This window comes from Oncorhynchus mykiss, chromosome 14 (assembly GCF_013265735.2).
Source record: "Oncorhynchus mykiss isolate Arlee chromosome 14, USDA_OmykA_1.1, whole genome shotgun sequence".
NCBI lineage: Eukaryota > Metazoa > Chordata > Actinopteri > Salmoniformes > Salmonidae > Oncorhynchus > Oncorhynchus mykiss.
In genome coordinates this window covers 11,368,803-11,394,227 of record NC_048578.1, presented here as the reverse complement: position 1 = coordinate 11,394,227, position 25,425 = coordinate 11,368,803, and the positions used below count along the sequence as shown (strand labels likewise).

Genomic DNA, 25,425 nt, shown 5'->3' with positions numbered 1-25,425 from the left:
TAAATCAAATATTACTTTGCTTTGTATCCTGCCATAAAATCTTGAGACCAGTTCCTGTAGGGAGATACTCAGCTCCAGCTCCATGCTGTTAGAGTTATAATAACACGCCTCAACTCATGGGTCTATGCAAAGAAATCACTCAACTGGGATATGATAGTGTGTATACGAAGTACTGTACTCAAGTACGTTTCATTTTACCTTTATTTAACTAGGCAAGTCAGTTAAGAACAAATTCTTATTTTCAAGAATGCAACCTTCCGGTTACTAGTCCAACGCTCTAACCACTAGGCTACCCTGTTGCCCCTTACGTCTAGTTGGTTACTGTCTGTCTGTCGATAATAATAATGTGGTTGGTTCAAAAATGGTTCAAAAAGTCACTGCAACTCAACATCAATAAAAACAAGGACAGAGTGGAAATTAGTGAACTTTCACCAGTCATGACAATAAAGATAATGTTGTCATTTATAACATTTTTTCAAACTGTAATAGGAGGGAACGAGTACTCATGGACATGTTGATGCCTTTTTCACTACAGGAGATGACTTTGGTAAGGAGCACTGACCACTGTTTGGCCAGACACACTGTTTGTTTGAAATTGAGGTTAAAAGACACTTTCTGAAACATTAACAGGATTTCACACTTTTATATATTTTCAAACATCTGAATAACTATTATAATTTCATGTTAATTGTATAAATATTTAGCACTGTAGTTAATTTATTTATTCTCACTTGTGTAATGCTTGTTTTAGTGTTTGACTGGGCTTGGTAGGGAGGTGGGAGGCGGGCTGGTGTTGTAAGCAACGCCCATTGTGTCGAATCTGATCCAATCAAGAAAGGCTTTCACTTTCTTGGTTCCCTCTCGCGAGAGTCTTGTTTTCTGTCAACATTGTACGAGACTTTATATCTAACGTAGGGCAGGGAGGGAGTTAGAAGATTGCGTTAGCTAGCAACGTGAAATTGTCAGTACGAAACTAATGCATGGTCATACATTTATATTTGGAGCTCACAGATTTGTCACGAATGTCCAGTTGCATTTGTATTGGCCGAGATTCCTTGTCTAATTTTAACAGCCCATCCAGCTAGCATTTGGAGGGGCAGTTTTGCAAGCCACAACAGCTCTGTTGGTTTCTAGGCAGTTAGCTAGCTAGCTAGTATACCCTCGAAAATTAATAACTAATCAATATGGCAAGTGTGGAGTCGTCAATGGAATTCACCAGTTCGCTGACTGTCTCGTCTCATCTCCCGCCACCACGGACACGGATTTTCAAGATCATAGTGATTGGGGACTCCGGGGTGGGCAAGACCTGCCTCACCTACCGATTCTGTGCTGGCAAGTTTCCGGAGAAAACAGAGGCCACAATCGGGGTGGACTTTCGGGAGAAACTTATCGAGATTGACGGCGAGACAATCAAGGTGAATTGTTAGTTGACATAAAACATGCAACATTTTTGTTTGGATTATTCTAAAACCGCACAATATTTAACACCATGGGCATGAACGCAGGCAGGTTACCTCATACACATGGGGGGGGGGGGGGGGGGGGGGGGGTTGTTGTTGTGGCATCAATTTCATACGTCTATATATTTGATCTCAAGGGCAGTGGCAGCAGAGAGAACTAGCTATCTGTCTGATGCACCGACTGCTCTCTGTAGAATCATACACATATTACAGTTGAGTTCATCCTCTAGCACCTTCACATTGGACATTAGGTTTAGCTACTGTGTTTCAGTTTTTGAGGACTTTCAATACATCCAAGAAGCTGTTAAGTGTCATATTTTTTTACTCTCTTTCTCCTCCCTCTCTCTCTCTTTCCCTCTCCAGGTCCAGCTATGGGACACGGCGGGCCAGGAGCGCTTTCGTAAGAGCATGGTACAGCACTACTACCGCAACGTGCACGCTGTGGTGTTTGTGTACGACGTGACCAGCTCCGCCAGCTTCCGCAGCCTCCCGGCCTGGATCGAGGAGTGTAAGCAGCACGCCCTGGGCCAGGAGGTCCCGAGGATCCTGGTGGGGAACAAGTGTGACCTGCAGAACTCTGTCCAGGTGGGCACGGACTTGGCCCAGCAGTTTGCAGACGCCCACTCTATGCCCCTGTTCGAGACGTCCGCCAAGAACCCCAGCAGCGACGGTAGCGGTGACAGTATCCGGGGGAGCAGCGATCACGTGGAGGCCATCTTCATGACGGTGGCCCACAAGCTGAAGTCCCAGAAGCCTCTGATACTTAGCCAGCTGCCCAGGGGGGTGTTAGGGGGGGACACGGTAACCCTGATAAGGGGGAGGGACGAGGGCGAGGAGAAGGTGAGCTGGACCTGCAGCTGCTGAGAGAGGAGGGGTGAGAGAGAGCATCGGAGGAAGCAAGAGAGGGAGGTTAGGGGGAGATAAAGGAAGGACTATTATCATATAACGTAAACATCTCAGTGATATGGGAAAGAAAAATATCAAAAGGGAACTTGTTTGAAATGAATATTGTTGACTGGTTCCACTGAACTGTGTTTGAGCTAGAATACTGTGAGTTTGCCTGATTGATGTACAATATACTCAATTTACATGTAGGAATAATGCACACATACCTCTCATAGTTTACAGCAGGCTATATCAGTGCACATCACTCAGGTGTTTCTGTACCAAAATTCCCATCCATAGGGTTTATAATTGTGCCCCTGCATAAAGCAGACAACTATAAAATGGTTTCCTAAGCAAAGTTACATTATGCTGCATGTCTTACATATCTCACATCTATAAAACAACTATTACAAAATACAACAAATACATTTCTAAGTAACCACACACGTATTCAATCCGCTCTACCCTAGTGTGTTGTCATCCCAAATGCCTTTACTATCATCATCATTGCTTTGTGTGTGTTTGGATCACAGCCGGTCCTGTGGTCCATCGCAAGTGTGTGAGTTTCAGCTTTACGTGTGTGACTGTGAGAAAGATGTGTGGCATAACATCAGAGAAATGTGCAGTAAAGTACTGTGAGTGAAACACAACGTGATGCTGCACTTACCACTCCTCCTGATGAGATCATTGTTGATATGGGGCAAAACTTGTCATTATTACCTCTTCATAATCTGCTTTGGTTAAAGATGCAGTCCAGGATCTTAAGCACAACAAATTTGCAACATATCGTACGAATTGGACCCCCCAAAATGTATAGATATTTTTTTTTTGCAGGATGCAACATCATACTAAATGGATGACGGAGTGCACAATTGGATGACTGCTATCAATGCATCTTTATCTTTACAGTAAGTCTGTAAAATGTGTCAAAAAGAGTTTAAAGAACAGTACCTGTGTCATTGCCTATTAAGCTTAGCTAACACACCTGAGGGGTATACGACAAATAAGGATCAATGAGTTAGCCAGCTAACTTTGATTATTTTTTTTTTTTTACAATTTACTTTTTGTTACTTAAGAAAGCTAAACTAAGAGTTTTAGTTGAGTCATTTAGACCAGGCACATTTCAAGATTATCCTTCTAACATTATTTCAGGATATCTAGGCAAGTTAGCTAGCTAACTCCTTGATCCTGCTTTGTAATACAACCCCTCTGCTTGTTTGAACATGGGACAGTTGCAATGAAAACCCACCAGTGAAATGACCCTCTAATGAAGACTTGTGACTGTGTTTATGTACTGTATGTCAGATTACCAGTAAGTCTTGTCATAAAATGACTAGCCAGTAGAACACAGATGCCGCATCACATTAATCAGCTGCTCTAAAGTACTGTGGCCTCAGATAGATGGCCTTTTCTCAGGATACAGTTAGAAATTAATTACAAGATTAATATTCACTCTGACCTGTTGCGCTTAGATTGGTCTACAACACTAGACACAGAAAATTGTAGGCTTTATCAATTGCTTTGCACTCTTGTTCTACTTTCATATGGTCTTTAGTGTTATTTTGTAATGTGTTGGTGCTCTGCAGTTCATACATTTAAGTTTATTTTTTTTGGACTTTTTGATAGAGGTATGTGTACTGCGTGATAGCTCTTTTCAAGTGCCCCGATAAGTATGTTTGAGAAAGGCGCCATTTATTGCGTTGAGAGACAGAACACATCAGGTCTGAACTTTTGGGAACACAAAAAAGGGAGTGAAGCCTTGCAATGATTTATGGATTGCATTACAAATGTTGTGTAGCCTTACAATAAAGCATTCTGTACATTTCAAGGCATTGTTATTTCATGAAAACATGTCTGCGGTACGGGACGGTTAAAGAAAGATCACCAAAAAAAAACATTACAGAAGATTTATTTAGTTGAATATAACATGGCATATAAAAATCACCTATAAAACAGGGCAACAATCCAAACGTGAGCAGCCTCACAGAAGGACCATGTACATTTCAACAGTCATGGGATACCACAAGGCACTTCCAAGCTGAAACTTTGGCAAATTCATTAAAAAAGGCATATTTACACTAACTATGTGTATATTACACAGGGATTTACACATACAAGTAGATGGGTAATAAGTGGTAAAAAATAAACATATTTGAAATGGCAGTTTTAAATGTTTGGTATATTGCATCTGTTATTCTGCCTCCTCTTGGTTCTCTGTTTGGTGAAATGCTAGTGGACAATAATATAACTAGCTACTCACTTTAACATAACAATCCTCTATAGCTGGGTTTGCTGGTTTTCATCCTAACGTTGTGAAGTCCCCTTTCACGAGGTTAGGTAACCACTGGCCTAGAGGATTCCTCTCAGGTGAGTCTGCTGTAGGGGGGGAGTTTGGAAGGCGCCTCCTCTTCCTCAGGACATCTGTCACTGAAGTTCACTGGAGAGTTTAACACACTGTCTTCGCCACCTGCTGGGGGAGAGAGCAACTATCACTACAGTCAATACCAAACAAGTGTCTCAACATACAGTAGCAAACTCTCAGCCTAAGACTAGCCAGAGCTCGACCACCTAGCTTTCCCTCTTCCTCACTCACCTAGATAACTTACCTTGCCATGTACACACAAGCTCAGTCTGTGGGCTGGGGTCATTCTGAGGGACCAATATCTCCTGAAACACACACATACACAGTCTGAAAACATGGGAGGATTAGGCAGACAACTGCATATGATTAGCAGGTATGATTATCTAGTGCTGTGAAATGGTTTAGTGTAGTTTAGCACTACTACATGTTCTTACCAGGCCAGTGAGACCATCGTAGCAGCCACAGAGGGGCAGACTGCGACAGCCTACAAAGGCGATGAGAGAGGAGAGGACCAGGCTGACGATACAGACCAACAGTATGGTGGCATTGGCCCCTTTCACCATCCGGCTCAGCATAAACCTCTGTAGAGCAGTCAGAAACACACATTATTATTGATGAACCATCCAAGGTGTGTTTGGGGTGTAAGACGGGTATTTAGGTACCTCCTTAGGATTTAGAGAGAGTACTTTCTGCTTTAGTCAAATCCTTTGTAACCTCATCCCCAGGCTATCAGGGAGGAAGTGTCAGATACCAACCTGGTCTCAGAGCATTTCGTATTATTCTGTATGTCAATCTGACATTCTTGGTTTTTCGATGGTTACTTAAGGCAAATGTACAACGCGAACGTCTAGCAATACAACTTCAGGATTTCAGCAACTTTTCAACTACTTACTACTGTGCAACTACCTAGCATGTTAGCTAACCCTTCCTTTAACCTAACTTCTAAATGTAACAGTATTGCTTCCGTCCCTCTCCTCGAACCAGGGACCCTCTGCACACATCGACAACAGTCACCCTCGAAGCACCGTTACCCATCGCTCCACAAAAGCCGCAGCCCTTGCAGAGCATGGGAAACAAATACTTCAAGGTCTCAGAGCGAGTGACATCACCGATTGAAATGCTATTAGCACGCACCCCGCTAACCAGCTAGCCATTTAACACTGGTTACATAAACTTAACCCTAACTCCTAACCTAGCGAGCTAGCTAACGTTAGCCACCTAGCTGAAATTCATAACATAATACTTTTGGCAAATTCGTAACATATAATATGAATTGTAATTCGTAACATATCATACGAAATGCGTGATGGACAATCACAAATTAATAAACACCAGCCAAAACGTAACATATCATACTAAATAGAGCAGGGTTACTCAACTACTATTTGAACCATTGTACACGGGCCTTGAATTAAATGTTTTTTAAATCAAATAAAGTGCATGTTTTCTGGAGAACAAAGGATATTAACAAAAATAATCTGCTTTGAACTTTGGTGCAAATGATGTTAGAGAAACTCTGAGACACTGGTGCAAGTGTTCATTGGGGAGCCTGGTGCTGTATTTTTTTTAAATAATAAACTTAATTGTGGAGAAGGCTGATTTACAGCTGTATGTGGAGCCAAACATGGTCAGGATGTATAGTGCCAGTTTCTTGAGAACAGGGACATCAGCTGCGGGCACCATCTTCCCCGGAATGTGACAGGATCACAAATCACCAGCCTGCTCCTTCAAAGCCACATCTTCTTGCAGCTCAATCGACTCCATTTGCAGTGATGCAACATCTCCTTATTTAAAGATCTGTTTTCCTTCTTCAGACAACTTTGTCACATTTGTGACCAAGAAGGGGTTCTGGATGAGCAGCAGCAGTTCTCTTCCAACAATAAAGTTATGTCAAGTGGTGTTGTAGGGGTGATGTTGCTCTCAAAAAGGTTTAACAGTTTCATCATCGTTGTCATGACCTCAGAATACTCTTTTCCCAGACTGACACACAGGACAGATTGATGAATGATGTGGTGATATTTCAGGTCAGGGTGGTCCTCTTTCAAACATGCAACCAGTCCCCTCCCTCTTCCTATCATGGCTGGAGCTCCATCTGTGGTGACGGAGACCAGTGACTTGAGATCTCTCCCCCTTCTTGTCAGCATCCCTTTGATGACCTCATGGATATCCTCTCCCTGTGTGTGTGTGCTTCTAGATTTGTTAAGCCCAACAGCTTCTCACAGAATTCCTTTGTTTCGTTATAAAATCTGACAAACACCAGAAGCTGGGTATTATCAGTGTTATCTGTTGATTCATCCACAGCTAATGAAATGCATGGTGCATTCTGAATGGCCTCATCAATTTGTGAAGTTAAATCTTCAGCTAATATTCCAGATCTCCTCATTGCTGTGGAATCTGACAGTGGGATATGGTTGATATTTTCCCTGAGCTCATCTTTTTGTTTACCTTCAAGCAAGGTGTCAGCAACTTCACACATGCATTATTTTACCATCTCAGCATCTGAAAATTGTTTTTTGTGTTTTCCCAAAACCCAAGCTATCCTCAGTGAACACTCCATTGCACATTGTTGGGCTGTCAGGGAATTGACAAGGACTTTGGTGGACCTCTCATATTGGGATTTGAGTTGGTTAATCTAGTTTGTTCTCACCTCTGTGTTCAGGGGATACATCTGATCGAATTTACTATGCCTGGTGTCATAATGGCGCTTAACAATAAAATTTGATTTGAACACTCACTTTTCAAGAGTGCTACGGACTCACTGCATATCAGGCACATTGTTTTTGTGCTAGTTGCGGGGAAAATGAATAAATACTGTTCCGTCCACTCGTCTTTGAAAATACGGTTTTCAGGGTCAACTTACAAACAAACAGCCATATAAACAAATATACTAGTAACTAAGCTCTTATCTGTGATATTTACAGTTCAATCGCGTTCAAATCTTTGTTTCTTTCTGCCGTTGAGTTTGGCTAAAATAGATTGCCTCAAATTTATGTACAGAACTATACAAAATGCTGTGAGACCAGGTTGGATATACCAGACTAAATCCTTTGTGACAGAAACTGACTGACACACAGACCAGACTAGGGGCTGTGTGTGAAAGAGTTCGTTGATCGTTTGTGGTAGGGTCGGGTATTACCACTTCAAGGTTGTTGTGATGGTGGAACACCTCGTTGTCATTCTCGCCATAGGTCAAAGTTAGGAAGGCGTAACCTGACACCATCACCACGGAAACACAGGAGCACACTGAGACAGCGATCATTACATTCACCTGAACAGGGTCAAACCACGCTATTAGAGGATTTATTATTATTTGTCACCTTTGTGGCATTCAGTCAGACAAAATTAACAGTCATGTTTGGTGTGCTTTAATTATAATTCAATAGGAGGAACGTAGCATCAAGCCAAGGCTACCTTTATCACACTTACCAATACTGGGTTTTTCCTTTGGGAAGCAAAGAGCGCCAGCGCACCTGGGCAGGCCATAATCTATAGGAGGAAGTCATTATGAATGACGACAAACAGGCACAGTCCAATGTGTCACCACAAAATCAATATAGTCAAGTGTCATCCTCTATATTTTGATGAATTATTAAATCTGTTTCGATGAAAGAACACTCATACTCACCAAACCCGCCCACACAGGTGCCCTAGTTTCACTGAGTGTGGTGTTTTTCCGAAAAAACGCATCAATGAATCCGCACACCAAGCACAGCGCCGCACATGCTACCTGCAGAATGCCCAGAACGACGACACTGCGCTGGTTAAAGATGAAATACCGGTAGCGGTCCATCTCACAACGCACTTTCACTTTGGCGCTTCCAAAGTCCTTTGTCCTATCGAGTTCACAGAAAAACACCCAGTCCGACTTCCACAATAAGTTCTCTCACTGCAACATGTTTATAATGTATTATACTTTTGTTAAATAGGTCAACTGTCCTTTCACCCTGCCCGCTCATTGACTTTCTTCCGGGCTGTTGTGTTGGTTTGTTGACTCACGCACGACAGGTGAACTTCAGCGCGTTAACCATTAACCCGCCTACGCGCAGGTGCACAGCAAAGAAATACAATGCAAATATTTAACCCCTTCTCGGCCATCATTCTGGTAGGTAGGAGGTAGTTCCTTCTCGCGATGTTGCGTTTCATGAGCTAACACAAATCTGGTTTTGAATACTACTTAACTATTGCCAATCGAGATTAATCAATACATTAATAATTTACACATACTCTTTGTTAAAACTAGCAAGTTAGAATAAAGAAATATTTGCAAGTCACAGTGGGATGGTTCATGTAGTCTTTATTTGTGTTTAGTTTGGGCTACTTCATCACAGTTTACCTTTTTATCCAAAAGAGAAGCAGTCTCCAAAGATGAGCTCACTTATTGGTCTGAATCATGTGCAGAGTTGACAACACAAACCAAAAGGTGAGAAAAGTGTTGATAAATAAATGTAACTAAATAACTAGACATCATTGGTTAGTATTTAATGCATGTCAAAAAAAGGTTAGAAGGCCAACCATGTCAATTTACTCTAAGTGGCACAAGAGGCCATTTAGAATCTAATTTATACTAACTATACTCAGGTGATGTTGGGGAAATTATTTGGCAACACCAATGTCTTGAAACCTATTTAGATTGACACAGGAACAAGGTTTAAACAGCCAGTACACATCCTGTCACAGCAGAGTAAAAGGAATAGGGGTCTAACTTCATCACAATTACCAAACTAATATCAAGGACACTCCACATACCAGTTCATGTCCATAGGTTGTATAAAAGACAGGCTGAGGAGAACAAGACTCACAAAGCAGCAAATACAGCAGTAAACCTTGTACATTACATCTGATTGGTCTCTTGACGTGAACCATATGTTCCTGTGTTTAAGTACAAGTGTGGCCGGGTTAGTGCTGATCTCCATAGCACCATAACATCCTCACCCACGTACAGCAGTGTCCCATTCCTATACCGTACAAAGCGACATATCACACCTTCCACCTGTGATGCCAAGCTCTGGAACAATCCTTCAATGTTTGGAAAGAATCTGTGCTATTTGTCCTCAAGGAGCAGCCGTAGCAAGACTGGGGGCTCAGGCAGAGGGGTTCAGTCTAGAGGAGGGCGGTTATCAATGAGTAGGTGGAGGTTGAAGCAGGGCTTCATTGAGAGCACTGTTAAGGTAGAGGGTGTTTGGGTGTAAGGGTAACATTAGTTCAGGTCGGGAAAGTTGCCCCAACTGGGTCGGTATTTTGAAATTATTTTATTTTTTACATTTTGCTCCTGTGCAAAGGGCAGGGAGGTGGGTAGCAGTTATACGACTGGAGTAGTAGGTGCTTAATCGTAGTAGTTGTTGTTGTTGTTGTTGGGGTAGATTGAGTGGAGTAGTAGTGTGTTTTTTTTACTGCCCGTTGGTAGCCTGTCTTTGCTGGAAGGCCTGCAGTTCCTGTTTGTACCAGTCTGGTGCTTCCGGACCGCTCTTCCCCGATGGCTCGTGGTCGTAACCATAGGCAACAGTCAGCTCCTCATCCCTCTGCACCGCCTGCAGGGTGCGGACGCACTTGATGGGTCCAAAACGAGGGTGGACGAATCTGAGAAAACAAATGAACAACAGACGCGTTTTTAATAATGGAACATATACTGGAATAGAACATGACAGAATAGATTAGGCTTGGACGATATATATCGTTTATACCAACGGTATGATTTTTAATACTGTAAAAAAAAAAAACATTGTGGGTTTGGGGCACCCACGCCTCACGGGGGATGTATAACTAAGAAATCAATTATATCCAGCACAGGGCTCCAGCTATGAATTTGGTTTGCTACCTTACTTGCGAAGTGGTTAGATGTAAAGATCAAGCTTCATGGTTACAGCAGACATTCAATCTCAAGATCCCTGTTGCCAAAATTGTTTTGTGCGTTTAATTATTATTAATAGCACACCTTGTGTGTACTTTCGGTTACACCGTATACCCCGGTGTGGTACAGAAATGGTATGAAAATCTGCATACCGTCCAACCATAGAATACATTACATTTCTATCTTTACTCTTCAGAACATTGTACCCTCCTGAACATCATGTTGCTCTCAAGTTGGGTCATATTTGTTCCTGCTATGCTTGGATTATTCTCACGGGTCGTATTTGCAGTTTGGGGTGAAGGAGTGGTTGGCCTTGTGTCCCAGCGAGGCACAGTATCTGTCCATCTGGTGGAAGGGCTGTGGAACGTCGATCACCGTGTCCTCATCCAGGGAGATGGTATTCCCGTTCAGGGACCAATCCCTAGTGTCTACCTGGGAAGCACCGTTGGCAACACCACAAACAACAACAACAAAAACAACAAGTATTTAATTTGAAAATTAAGTTGTGTTTAGCACAGACATCTATATACACAGTATTTGGTTTGCCATGTGAATGATTATTGCCCATACCTGGTCTTTGTGAAAATTTTACATAACATCGCCTAGAGCTTAAGCTGGTTTTGCATGAACACACACGTAAATAGTTAACCAAATAGCTAGCCAGACTATCTGCATTGACCATATTTGCATGAACTATTTTGACTCATCATATACACTGCTGCTATTGTGTATTTTCTATTCTGTTGCCTAGTCACTTTACCCCTACCAACAGTGGTTCCTCCTTTAAAAGTTGCAGCGTGCTGCGGCGCAGCTTGCATGTTGCCGCAGAATTCTATGGCACGTTATTTAAGTGTGAACCACTGGTACCATTAATGCTAGTTGGTGCTAGTTTGACCACCAGAAGGCATCTTTGAGAAGCATTTGATAGCCTTCAATAATGACTGTACTAGAGAATGCGGACACGCAGGCGTTCAATTCCCCGACGGGGAGGAAGGAGTAGGCTGTCCTTGTAAATAAGAATTTGTTCTTAACTGATTCCATACGTGCTATTTCATAGTTGTAGAATAATAGGGAAGACCTCACAATGTAGAAAATCGTAAAACTAAAGAAAAACCCTGGAATGAGTAGGTGTGTCCAAACGTTTGACTGGTACTTGCTTAATTCATTAGATTAATATTATGGTATTTCTATTCCAAGAAAAACCCTCTAGGATGGAACGGAAAATATGGCGCTGTACAATGTGACGGTCAGGAGTACTTTACTTGGCTATTTAGCTAAAGAATCAGTGTCGTGCGGGTAGGGCACGCTCGTGGGAGACCGGGGTTCAATTCCCTGACGGGGAGGAATGAATAGGCTGTCCTTGTAAATAAGATTTTGTTCTTAACCGACTTGCCTAGTTAAATAAAAGTTACACTAAGAGCATAACATTTCTACAACCTAATTGTGTAATTCTAGTCTAACCAACACCCAAACGGAGATTCAGTGAAAATAATTCTCATTGATTGCTTGTCTCAGAGCAGTGCGAAACGGTAGTGAAATTGTTGTAGGCTATTGCTTCTAACGTCAATATGCTCTTTAAATAAATAAAACCTAAACCACTTTTAACAGCACATTACTCAACACAGACTCATGTCGCCTACGGTAGGTCTACAGTATATCGAAAAATACGTGACTACACCAACAATAACATATAGAGGATGAGAATATTTCTGTAATTCAGTGATATTTATTCCCATAGTAAATCATTATGGATCCATAACTAAATTTGTATCATTATTTTATTAATGAAAGCTTAAAGATGCCATTATTACACTGCTCAAAAAAATAAAGGGAACACTTAAACAACACAATGTAACTCCAAGTCAATCACACTTTTGTGAAATCAAACTGTCCACTTAGGAAGCAACAATGATTGACAATACATTTCACATGCTGTTGTGCAAATGGAATAGACAACAGGTGGATATTATAGGCAATTAGCAAGACACCCCCAATAAAGGAGTGGTTCTGCAGGTTGTGACCACAGACCACTTCTCAGTTCCTATGCTTCCTGGCTGATGTTTTGGTCACTTTTGAATGCTGGCGGTTCTTTCACTCTAGTGGTAGCATGAGACGGAGTCTACAACCCACACAAGTGGCTCAGGTAGTGCAGCTCATCCAGGATGGCACATCAATGCGAGCTATGGCAAGAAGGTTTGCTGTGTCTGTCAGCGGTGTCCAGAGCATGGAGGCGCTACCAGGAGACAGGCCAGTGCATCAGGAGACGTGGAGGAGGCCGTAGGAGGGCAACAACGCAGCAGCAGGACCGCTACCTCCTCCTTTGTGCAAGGAGGAGCAGGAGGAGCACTGCCAGAGCCCTGCAAAATGACCTCCAGCAGGCCACAAATAAGCATGTGTCTGCTCAAACGGTCAGAAACAGACTCCATGAGGGTGGTATGAGGGCCCGACATCCACAGGTGGGGGTTGTGCTTATAGCCCAACACCGTGCAGGATGTTTGGCATTTGCCAGAGAACACCAAGATTGGAAAATTCGCAGATGAAAGCAGGTTCACACTGAGCACATGTGACAGACGTGACAGAGTCTGGAGACGCCGTGGAGAACGTTCTGCTGCCTGCAACATCCTCCAGCATGACCGGTTTGGCGGTGGGTCAGTCATGGTGTGGGGTGGCATTTCTTTGGGGGGGCCGCACAGCCCTCCATGTGCTCGCCAGAGGTAGCCTGACTGCCATTAGGTATCGAGATGAGATCCTGAAACCCCTTGTGAGACCATATGCTGGTGCGGTTGGCCCTGGGTTCCTCCTAACGCAAGACAACGCTAGACCTCATGTGGCTGGAGTTTGTCAGCAGTTCCTGCAAGAGGAAGGCATTGATGCTATGGACTGGCCCGCCTGTTCCCCAGACCTGAATCCAATTGAGCACATCTGGGACATCATGTCTCGCTCCATCCACCAACGCCACGTTGCACCACAGACTGTCCAGATGCTTTAGTCCAGGTCTGGGAGGAGATCCCTCAGGAGACCATCCGCCACCTCATCAGGAGCATGCCCAGGCGTTGTAGGGAGGTCATACAGGCACATGGAGGCCACACACCAACTGAGCCTCATTTGACTTGTTAAGGACATTACGTCAAAGTTGGATCAGCCTGTAGTGTGATTTTCCACTTTAATTTTGAGTGCGACTCCAAATCCAGACCTCCATGGGTTGATAAATTTGATTTCCATTGATCATTGTTGTGATTTTGTTGTCAGCACATTCAACTATGTAAAGAAAAAAGTATTTAATAAGAATATTTCATTCATTCAGATCTAGGATGTGTTATTTTAGTGTTCCCTTTATTTTTTTGAGCAGTGTAGTTACATTGTTTTAGTTTGAATGTGCAGACTGGCACTAAGAATAGAACAGCAGGAACGTTTCCCTAGTCAGTGCCATTATTAGTGCAATGCCCCTTAAATATTTGAGATTATTTCATTTTCAAATAACGTAAAATGAGCGAGAAAAAGGCCATTCTTGGACATGGGGTGAGACATTGTTACTAATTTGTAAATAAAGCCAGTTAAAAACAGAAATAGTTATTTAGAATGATTTATAGGCATAGAAACCAAAAACCTACAGTCATCTCATGAGGCCAACACGGGTATTGAACTAGCATTTGTAGCAACACAGCTTGCATTAGACCGTTGCGCCACTCAAAAGTATAATCAGTGCTCTAACTCCCCATTGCGCTGGTCTGGAGCAATGAAGTGGTGATGAAGAGTACAGGTACTAAACCACAAATTACCTAAATCTCACGGTGTATGCTCGCAACTTTTAAAGGAGAAACCACGGTACATATCTACCTCAATTACCTTGTACCCCTGCACATTGACTTGGTACTGGTACCCCATGTATATAGCCAAGTTATCATTATACATGGTCTATTATTTCCTTGCGTTATTATTTCTCTATTTTTTCCCCCTCTACATTGTTGGCAAGGGACCGTAAGTAAGCATTTCAATGTTGGTCTACACCTGTTGTTTACAAAGCATGTGACAAGTAACATTTGATTTGACACACAAACACAGCTCTGTCTCCCTCTTACCTCTGAGTGTGTGATGCGTACTCCGTTGTAAAAGGCCATTACAACATTGGCCTCAACATCCATCTTGGCAAACAAGCCTTCTCCTGCTCCTGAGATCAGTGAGTCTGCCACAAATACCCTGTGACACAACAGGGAATGAAGCAGCAAAACTGACTTCAGATCAGCTTCTCCCTATTATGCGATAGCCGAAGGTAAACCCATAGGATGTCTATGCACAAACAAATGTATTAAAAATGGAAAACAGAAATCACATTTACATAGGTATTCAGACCCTTTACTCAGTACTTTGTTGAAGCACCTTTGGCATTGATTACAGCCTCGAGTCTCCTTGGATATGACGCTACAAGCTTGGCACACCTGTATTTGGGGAGTTTCTCCAATTCTTCTCTGCAGTTCCTCTCAATCTCTGTCAGGTTGGATGGGGAGCCCAGCTGGGCCCCTCAAGGACATTCAGAGACTTGTCTTGAAGCCACTCCTGCGTTGTCTTGGCTTTTTGCTTAAGATCGTTATCCTGTTGGAAGGTGAACCGTCGGCCCAGTCTGAGGTCCTGAGCGCTCTGGAGCAGGTTTTCATCAAGGATCTCGAGCCGGACTAGTCTCCCAGTCCCTGGCGTTGAAAAACTTCCCCACAGCATGATGCGGTCACCGCTACGCTTGAAAATAGGAGCTCAGATGCAAAAATGTAATTACCTATTTAATTAAATTTAATTATTGGCTGTCTTCATCAGGCTACGCTTCACCATAGGATTGGTGCCAGGTTTCCTCCATACGTGGCGCTTGGCATCCAGGCCAAGGTTTTCAATTTTGGTTTCATCAGACCAGAGAATCTTGTTTCTCAAGGTGCCTTTTGGCAAACTCCAAGCAAGCCTGATTGGTGGAGTGCTGCAGATATGGTTGTCCTTCTGGAAGGTTTTCCCATCTCCACAGAGTGGGTCACTCTCGGGCACCTCCCTGACCAAGGCTCTTCTCCCCCGATTGTTCAGTTTGGCCAGGCGGCCAGCTCTAGGAAGAGTCTTCGTGGCCAAAATTCTTTCATTTAAGATTTTTTTTATTTGACCTTTAACAAGTCAGTTAAGAACAAATTCGTATTTTCAATGACGGCCTGTTCATGGGCAGAACGACAGATTTGTACCTTGCAAGTTCAAATCCCCGAGCTGACAACCTTCCGGTTACTAACCACTAGGCTGCCCTGCCGGCCCAGAATGATGGAGGCCAATGTGTTCTTGGGGACCTTCAATGCTGCAGACATGTTTTGCTTCCCTTCTCCAGATCTGTGCCTCGACACGATCCGGTCTCAGAGCTTTATGGACAATTCCTTCGACCGCATGGCTTGGTTTTTGCGCTGACATGCACTGTCAACTGTGTGCCTTTCCAAATCATATCCAATTAATTGAATTTACCACAGGTGGACTCCAATCAAGTTGTAGAAACATCAAGGATGATCAATGGAAACAGGATGCACTTGAGCTCAATTTCAAATCTCATAGCAAAGGGTCTGAATACCTATGTAAATAAGGTGTTTTAAAATGTTTAAAAAAAATATGTCAAAAAATCTGTCTCCACTTTGTCATTGTGAGGTATTGTGTAGATTGATGAGGACTTTTTATTTATTTAATACATTTTAGAATAAGAATGTGACGCAACAAAATGTGGAAAAAGTCAAGGGGTTTGAATACTTTCTGAATGCACTGTACCTACCTTTTGCTTTCATAGGGGTCTGGAAGAAGAGTGTGGGTAGCGATACAGGTGGAAGTGGATTTATCATAGGAGTACACAGGGCCTAAGAAAGAACAGGAAATGCTGAAATTTTAGAAACCATATAGCATTATATATTTGACTACCAGTTTACTTGTGCTGTGTCTCATGTCACTTACTGTCAGATGAAACGTCCAAGTGTGGTCTGGTGGTCTCCATGGAAACGAGGGCGGCGAGTCGAGCCTCGATCAGCTCCCCCTCCACGAAGCTCCCGTAGAGAGCCGTTTGGCCATCAGGGTAAACATACGCCACCGCTTTACCGGTCATCTCGCCATCCTCGTTCACCTGCCCAAATACACTGCCACGGTCCTGGACACACACACACAGCAATTAGTTGAGTGTTCAATCATTTCATTCTTCATTATTGAATATGGAAAAGCAACCAAGTTTAGTGGTAGGTTCTCCTCCCTATAACATCTCAATGTAACTTGTGTAGTGTAACATAAGTTACAGGTGAGTATGATGACTCACAGGGTAGTAGATCCAACACTCCCCACAGCGGCTGTTGTCTTTGTACTGGCCTTCAAACATCAGCCGGCCCTCAGAGTCAAACTCCTGTGCAGGGCCGTTGAGGTCCCCATCCATATAGGTCCCACGGAGGACCCCTCCATCCTCATACGAGTATACCCCCTGACCCTGTAACGCATCGTCCACATAGAACCCCTCCAAGGTGCTGTGGAGGGGAGGAAGGGAGAGGTTTAATTAAGGCAAGGCAACGTAGCTTGATAAGAGCCTGACCGAGCGAGTGAGATCAGTCACACTTGAATGGACTGTGTATGCTTTTCTGTCATACCTGCCATCGAAAAAGAAGAACTTGCCCTTCCCATTCTTTTCTCCATGTGTAAAATGTCCTTCAAAGCGATCACTGGAGGAGAAGGTGACTGTACAGAACCCGTGAGGCTGGTCATCCTCATCCAGAGGGCCTGGATACGCACACACATCAGGATTGGACAGAGGCACAAGACAGTTTACACTGGAGTTCAACAGCCTCCATTGCTACAAATCGTCTCGGAAAAAGAACCACACATTTAGGAGTCTGCATTATTGCCAATTCACTGTATTTGGGCCCAGTTTTTCAAAAGTTATCAGATAGGATTAAATGCATAGAATAAATAGAATGGATGACTTATCGACTTGAATGGCGACACCTGTTCTATTCCTATGCATTTAATCCTATCCAATTGGCGAAAACGACCAGATAGTTTTTCAAAAGTTGAGTCCAGATGATAAATGCACCCTTCGCTGTGCTTGCTGTCCTGATCCAGATCAAAGTCTGATGATATTCGGGCAACCTGACCACTTGGTGCCATGGCAGCACCACTTCAGGGTTGGTAATACTATACCTTGCGAAATGCACTGGCCTTTCTCTGCTCTTGTGATCATTTTAACTGAATGGGTAGCCTATGCCATCGAACCCTTTTTATGCGAGCTATCAGGACCACATCAACTGCTATGAATTACTATTTGGGCCATGGAGTAGGAGCTTTAAGACTAGTTGGTTCTCAGGGTGTTGCAGCCGAACCTAACGGTTGTCTGCTATATTTAATTATTTTAGTTTAACTCAACCCCAAACAAAATATAAGTAACCAGGTGCCAGCAGCTACATATGGAATTGTCAACATGTCAACATAACAAGAACTCGCACGCACGCGGTCGTCTGACCCTATGCATATCGAATTACCCCTGATATTCACTAAAAACAATGTTACTGCGTCAATAACAAAACTATGTTCTAAAAGTAACAATTTTGTGATGTAAAAGAAAGTAGGCCTACGGTTAGTAAAGTGTCACGGATTTAGCGCAGCACCTAATATGACAAACTTTAGGTCAAGTCTACAATTTTGGCAAACGCATCGACGTAGCCTACGTGAGTGTCAAAGCACATCAGCCCAGTTTTGTGTCGCTACTGCTGCCTCGCTCGCCCGAAGAGTGGGCTTCCATCGGAAATAAAGTCCCGGGCGCTACGGGCCCACAACCCCTGTCAAAAACCATAATATCAATTTGTTCATGGTATATTATGCGGAGAGTTTACCGGAAAATATGTAACAAATACACAAAAAACGACGCATATGCGTTTGTCAGCCTTTTCCGTACCTTCAACCACTTCTTCCATATCATCATCGCTGTCCATAGTGGCCCTTTCCGTGGATTACACGCGCAGAGAATTGACGTGTTGCGGTCGATTTTGTAATATTCTGCACTTCATCAACCACTACACTGCTTCCCTCAGCTCTTTTCTTCTTCTTCTTTAAAGTGTTATGACAGAATACACCTATAGGTGTATTGCCGCCACCTACTGTACCGGGTGTTGAAAGAAAACAAAAAATAATATATTACATTGCGGGGAGACGGAGCATTCATCAACAAGATTCCTTGTAATGCCTCTGCAGAAAAGTTCGCAAGTCCCAAAAAACGCTCAATTGCACTCACAATCATGCCAATTTTCTCCGATTCTATTTCCGTTTGCTCTGTGCAGTTGATAACCAAAGTAAACGCAACAAAGTTCACCTTCTTAATTAACATGGAACATGTCAGGATCCCTCTGTAGAAAAGGAACATCATCTTGTGTCTCTACTCCTACTACTATTACTTCTTCAACTTCATGCCTTTCTTCCACTCTTCTCAATGCCTACGGATGGGAGACATTCTGGACAGCCCTTATTCTTGCCACCTCCATCTCCTTCTCCCTAACAGGACACTTCAGAAATTTGGGTGGATGTTTACCAACACAATTGCAGCATTTTGGCTCAGCTGGTATATAATACTCCTCCTGTCTACATCCAGTGCATTTGTAAAGTACAGTCATGGCCAAAAGTTTTGAGAATGACACAAATATACATTTTCACAAAGTTTGCTGCTTCAGTGTCTTCAGATATTTTTGTCAGATGTTACTATGGAATACTGAAGTATAATTACAAGAATTTCATACGTGTCAAAGGCTTTTATTTATATTTGCAGTGTTGACCCTTCTTTTTCAAGACCTCTGCAATCCTCCCTGGCATGCTGATAATTAACTTCTGGGCCACATGGCAGCTGATGGCAGCCCATTCTTGCATAATCAATGCTTGGAATTTGTCAGAATTTGTGGGTTTTTGTTTGCCCATCTGCCACTTGAGGATTGACCACAAGTTCTCAATGGGATTAAAGTCTGGGAAGTTTCCTGGCCATGAACCCAAAATATCAATGTTTTGTTCCCAGAGCCACTTAGTTATCACTTTTGCCTTATGGCAAGGTGCTCCATTATGCTGGAAAAGGCATTGTCACCAAACTGTTCCTGGATGGTTGGGAGAAGTTGCTCTCTGAGGATGTATCATTCTTTATTCATGGCTGTGTTCTTAATCAAAATTGTGAGTGAGCCCACTCCCTTGGCTGAGAAGCAACCTCACACAGGTCTCAGGATGCTTTACTGTTGGCATGACACAGGACTGATGGTAGCGCTCACCATGTCTTCTTCGGACAAGCTTTTTTCCGGATGCCCCAAACAATCGGAAAGGGGATTCATCAGAGAAAATGACTTTACCCCAGTCCTCAGCAGACCAATCAATCCCTGTACCTTTTGCAGAATATCCGTCTGTCCATCTGGAGAGAAGTGGCTTCTTTTTTTCTTTTTTTTTTACCCCTTTTTTGTCCTCCCCAATTTCGTGTTATCCAATTGTTGTAGTAGCTACTATCTTGTCTCATCACTACAACTCCCATACGGGCTCGGGAGAGACGAAGGTTGAAAGTCATGCGTCCTCCGATACACAACCCAACCTAACCGCACTGCTTCTTAACACAGCGCGCATCCAACCCAGAAGCCAGCCGCACCAATGTGTCAGAGGAAACACTGTGCACCTGGCAACCTTGGCAAGCGAGCACTGCGTCCGGCCCGCCACAGGAGTCGCTGGTGCGCGATGAGACAAGGACATCCTTACCGACCAAGCCCTCCCTAACCCGGACGACGCTAGGCCAATTGTGCGTCGCCCCATGGACCTCCCGGTCGCGGCCAGTTACGACAGAGCCTGGGCGCGAACCCAGAGTCTCTGATGCCAGAGTCTCTGATGGCACAGCTGGAGCTGCAGTACCCTGCCCTTAACCACTGCGCCACCCGGGAGGCCAAGAAGTGGCTTCTTTGCTGCCCTTCTTGACACCTCTGCACATCCTCCAAAAGTCTTTGCCTCACTGTGCGTGCAGATGCACTCACACCTGCCTGCTGCCATTCCTGAGCAAGCTCTGTACTGGTGATTGATCCCGCAGCTGAATCAACATTGGGAGAAGGTCCTGGCGCTTGCTGGACTTTCTTGGACGCCCTGAAGCCTTCTTCACAACAATTGAACCGCTCTCCTTGAAGTTCTTGATGATCCGATAAATGGTTGATTTAGGTGCAATCTTACTGGCAGCAATATCCTTGCCTGTGAAGCCCTTTTTGTGCAAAGCAATGATGACAGCACGCATTTCCTTGCAGGTAACCATGGTTGACAGAGGAAGAACAATGATTCCAAGCACCACCCTCCTTTTGAAGCTTCTAGTCTGTTATTAAAACTCAATCAGCATGACAGAGTGATCTCCAGCCTTGTCCTCGTCAATACTCACACCTGTGTTAATGAGAGAATCACTGACATGATGTCAGCTGGTCCTTTTGTGGCAGGGCTGAAATGCAGTGGAAATGTTTTGGGGGGATTTAGTTCATTTGCATGGCAAAGAGGGACTTTGCAATTAATTGCAATTCATCTGATCACGCTTCATAACATTCTGGAGTATATGCAAATTGCCATCATGCAAACTGAGGCAGCAGACTATGAAAAATAATATTTGTGTCATTCTCAAAACATTTGGCCACGACTGCACTCTGACCCCTTAACTTTTTTCACATTTTGTTACAGCCTTATTCTAAAATAGATTACATCTCCCCCCTCAATATACACACACAATACCATATAATTACAAAGCAAAAACAGGTATAGACATTTTTGCAAATGTATAAAATAAAAAAATGGAACTATTACATTTACTTTAGTATTCAGACTCTCAAATCAAACCCAAATCAAATTTTATTTGTCACATACACGTGTTCAGTAGTTATTGCAGGTGTATCGAAATGCTTGTGTTTCTAGCTCTAACAGTGCAGTAATATCTAACAATTTCACAACAATAAACACAAATCTAAAGTAAAGGAATGGAATTAAGAATAAATAAATATTGGGCGAGCAATGTCAGAGCGGCATAGACTTAGATTCAGTAGAATAGGATAGAAGACAGTGTATACATATGAGATGAGTAATGCAAAATATGTATACATATTCATATAATGTTCTCCATTATTAAAGTGGTCAGGGATTCCAAGTCTATGTATATAAGGCAGCAGCCCCTAATCTGCTAGTGATGGCTATTTAACAGAATTTAACAGTCTGATGGCCTTGAGATAGAAGCTGATTTTCAGTCTCTCGGTCCCAGCTTTGATGCACCTGTACAGACCTCGCCTTCTGGATGATAACGGGGTGAACAGGCAGTGGCTCGGGTGGTTGTTGCCCTTGATGATTTTTGGCCTTCCTGTGACATCGGGTGCTGTAGGCCTCTCCGTCCAGTTCTCTGCTGCCAATGACTGGAACGAACTACAAAAATCTCAAACTTGAAACACTTATCTCCCTCACTAGCTTTAAGCACCAACTGTCAGAGCAGCTCACAGATTACTGCACCTGTACATAGCCCACCTATAATTTAGCCCAAACAACTACCTCTTTCCCTACTGTATTTAATTAATTAATTTATTTTGCTCCTTTGCACCCCCATTATTTTTATTTCTACTTTGCACATTCTCCCATTGCAAATCTACCATTCCAGTGTTTTACTTGCTATATTGTATTTACTTTGCCACCATGGCCTTTTTGCCTTTACCTCCCTTATCTCACCTCATTTGCTCACATCGGATATAGACTTGTTTATACTGTATTGTTGACTGTATGTTTGTTTTACTCCATGTGTAACTCTGTGTCGTTGTATGTGTCGAGCTGCTTTGCTTTATCTTGGCCAGGTCGCAATTGTAAATGAGAACTTGTTCTCAACTTGCCTACCTGGTTAAATAAAGGTGAAATAAATAAAAAAAAATAAAAAAGGTGTCCTGAAGGGCAGGTAGTTTGCCACCGGTGATGCGTTGGGCAAACCACACCACCCTCTGGAGAGCCCTGCGGTTGTGGAGATTCCATATCAGGCAGTTATACAGCCCGACAGGATGCTCTCAATTGTGCATCTGTAAGAGTTTGTAAGGGTTTTAGGTGCCAAGACAAATTTATGCGGCCTCCTGAGATTGAAGAGGTACTGTTGCGCCTTCTTCACCACACTATCTGTGTGGGTGGATCATTTCAGTTTGTCAGTGATATGTACGCCTAGGAACTGGGAGCTTTCCATCTTCTCCACTACGATCCTGTCGATGTGGATAGGGGGGAGCTCCCACTGCTGTTTCCTGAAGACCATGATCAACTCCTTTGTTTTGTTGACGTTGAATGAGAGGTTATTTTCCTGGCACCACACTCCCAGGGCCCTCACCTCCTCCCTGTAGGCCACATATGTCAGAGTCAAGGCCCGCGGGCCACATCCGGCCCGCAAGAAGGTTTTTTACGGCCCCTGGGATGATCTTGATTTATTATTAGAACCGGCCCGCAGCAAGCCGGCAGCCCGCAGATCTTTTACACGCACCAATACTACATTTCCCACAATGCAAAGGTGACGCACCGAGCAGTAGGCTGCTTCATTTCAATATTTATTGGCACAGCAGTCGTCAGCATCACAGTAAAATTAACTTTCAGATACCCATCAAAAATGGCAAAACGGAAGGTGGATACTGAGAACCGGGGGTTTCAAACAAGGTGGGAGTCGGAGTATATGTTCACGAAGGTAGCTGGAAAACCTGTGTGTCTTCTGTGTGGAGAAAGTGTGGCGGTACTGAAAGAGTATAATCTGAGACGACATTATGAAACGAAACACGCGGACAAAAACAAGAATATGGACATGGAACAAAGGCTACAAAAGGCAGAGGAATTAAAACGAGGCCTCAAATCTCGACAGGCTCTGTTCAAAAAAGCCAAATCACAAGGCCAGGCTGCTGTCAAGGCCAGTTTTATTTTGGCAGAAGAGATCGCTAAATCAGCCCGGCCATTTACGGAGGGGGATTTCATCAAAAACTGCATGATTAAAGTTTGTGACGAAGTTTGCCCAGAAAAAAGGCAACTCTTTTTAAATGTGAGTCTGAGCAGAAACACCATTGCCGAGAGAGTAGACCAGTTGTCCATCAATCTAAAAGAGCAGCTTGTGAAAAAGGGAAAAGATTTTATTGCATATTCCTTGGCTGTGGATGAGAGCACCGACATTTCTGACATTGCCCAGTTGTCAATTTTCATCCGCGGAGTGGACTCCAACCTAAGCGTGACAGAGGAGTTTTTGGCTTTACGTCCTATGCATGGCACAACTACGGGGCATGATTTGTATGAAGAGGTGTCAAGATGTGTAAATGAGATGGAGCTGCCTTGGGAAAAACTCGTGGGTTTGACAACCGACGGAGCACTTGCGATGTGTGGACACAGGAGCGGACTGGTGGCGAAGATACGGGAAAAGATGCAAGAGGAAAACGCGACAGGTGAGCTGACAGCTTATCATTGTATCATACACCAGGAAGCGTTGTGCGGTAAAGCCTTGAAAATGGAGCATGTAATGAGCATCATCACGCGCACAGTTAACTTTATCAGAGCCAAAGGTTTGAATCACCGCCAGTTCAAGGCATTTCTGACGGAGTTAGAAACGGAGCATGGTGATTTGCCTTATCACACAGAGGTGCGATGGCTAAGCCAGGGAAAGGTGCTTCAAAGATGTTTCGAGCTTCGTGAGGAGATTTGTCTGTTCTTGGACAGCAAAGGGAAAGACACAACACAACTCCGAGACGAAATGTTTCTGTGTGAAATGGCTTTTCTGTGTGACATTACGAGTCATCTGAATGCAATAAACTTGCAGCTGCAGGGTCGGGATCGTGTCATCTCTGATATGTACAGTACAGTGAAGGCATTTAAAACCAAACTGACTCTGTGGGAGACGCAGATGCGGAAAGAAAATTTGAGCCACTTTCCCAGCTGCCAGACCATGAAAGAGAAGCTCTCTACCAGTGCGTTCCCGAGCACACAGTTGGCTGATAAAATAGGTATGCTTGCCGCTGACTTTCGACGCCGATTTGCTGACTTTGAAGCACAAAAAAGCAGGTTGGAACTGCTCGGTAACCCATTTGCTGTTGACGTGGAAAGCTCACCACCAAACCTCCAAATGGAGTTGATTGACCTCCAATGCAATGATGCACTGAGGGCAAAATATGCGGCAGTGGGTGCTGCGGAGTTCGCCCGTTTCCTCCCCGGCACAATGCCCCAGCTGCGCATCCAGGCTGCTCAAACGTTGTCTATGTTTGGCAGCACATACCTGTGTGAACAACTGTTTTCTTTGATGAACCTGAACAAAACATCACACAGAAGTCGACTTACTGCTGAACACCTCCACTCAATTCTGAGGATTTCTTCAGCTCAGAGCCTTACCCCGAACATTGATGAACTTGTGGAAAAGATGGGACACCACCAAGTATCACCCTCAACCTCAAACAAGTGAACATTACTGTGCAATCACATATTTAGAGTTTTTACTCAGTTCAAGTTTAAAAGTTAAAATTTAATATTTGTTTTCACTGCATGTTACTTCTCCTTAAACAAAGTGTTGTTTTTGATTAATAGATTTTTGCACTTTATTTTTTTGTATTTCAATCCAATTATATTTTAAAAATATTTCAGTTGAGTGGATGATAGAAAATTGCTATTATTGTTTTTTCTTTGAAGTAAATTTAGCCCACTTTTGCTAAAATAGAAAATATAGTCTACTGATGGTGCCTTGAATACCGGTTTCTTTCATTTAATGTTCATGTTATGGGGATATTTATATAAAGGAAATTTGTCTTTTGTGTCTGTTGAAAATTAAAGATTACTGACAGAGCCATAAGAAAATATTGCTTTATTTATCTGATCATATTGTAATA

The 25,425-nt window shown here is 43.3% G+C and overlaps 3 protein-coding genes across 5 annotated transcripts; 1 reads left to right on the top strand and 2 right to left on the bottom strand.

Annotated features, from left to right (window-relative positions):
* Positions 1-899: 899 nt before the first annotated feature.
* LOC110488801 (ras-related protein Rab-33B) lies at positions 900-4,173 on the top strand. Its single transcript, XM_021561194.2, has 2 exons — positions 900-1,415; positions 1,824-4,173. The coding sequence occupies exons 1-2, from the start codon at positions 1,185-1,187 to the stop codon at positions 2,322-2,324; spliced, it is 732 nt and encodes a 243-aa protein (XP_021416869.1). The 5' UTR covers positions 900-1,184; the 3' UTR covers positions 2,325-4,173.
* Positions 4,174-4,238: 65 nt separating this feature from the next.
* Positions 4,239-8,773, bottom strand: zgc:113425 (CD20-like domain-containing protein). Of its 2 annotated transcripts, none has more exons than XM_021561195.2 (6): positions 8,333-8,773; positions 8,134-8,193; positions 7,844-7,975; positions 5,142-5,288; positions 4,952-5,012; positions 4,239-4,815 (listed from the first exon to the last, which is right to left on the bottom strand). In XM_021561195.2, exons 1-6 carry the CDS (start codon positions 8,495-8,497, stop codon positions 4,709-4,711), a joined length of 672 nt encoding a protein of 223 aa, XP_021416870.1. In that variant the 5' UTR covers positions 8,498-8,773; the 3' UTR covers positions 4,239-4,708. The 2 variants fall into 2 exon arrangements, with proteins under 2 accessions (XP_021416870.1, XP_021416871.1); XM_021561196.2 differs by having other exon boundaries at positions 4,239-4,812.
* A 211-nt stretch (positions 8,774-8,984) lies between these two features.
* On the bottom strand, positions 8,985-19,203 carry setd7 (SET domain containing 7, histone lysine methyltransferase). 2 transcript variants are annotated; one of them, XM_021561190.2, is made up of 8 exons: positions 18,483-19,198; positions 17,182-17,311; positions 16,860-17,061; positions 16,508-16,697; positions 16,332-16,413; positions 14,635-14,752; positions 10,830-10,987; positions 8,985-10,284 (listed from the first exon to the last, which is right to left on the bottom strand). In XM_021561190.2, the coding sequence occupies exons 1-8, from the start codon at positions 18,517-18,519 to the stop codon at positions 10,095-10,097; spliced, it is 1,107 nt and encodes a 368-aa protein (XP_021416865.2). In that variant the 5' UTR covers positions 18,520-19,198; the 3' UTR covers positions 8,985-10,094. The 2 variants fall into 2 exon arrangements, with proteins under 2 accessions (XP_021416865.2, XP_021416866.1); XM_021561191.2 differs by lacking the exon at positions 8,985-10,284 and having other exon boundaries at positions 10,830-11,016; positions 18,483-19,203.
* Positions 19,204-25,425: the final 6,222 nt, after the last annotated feature.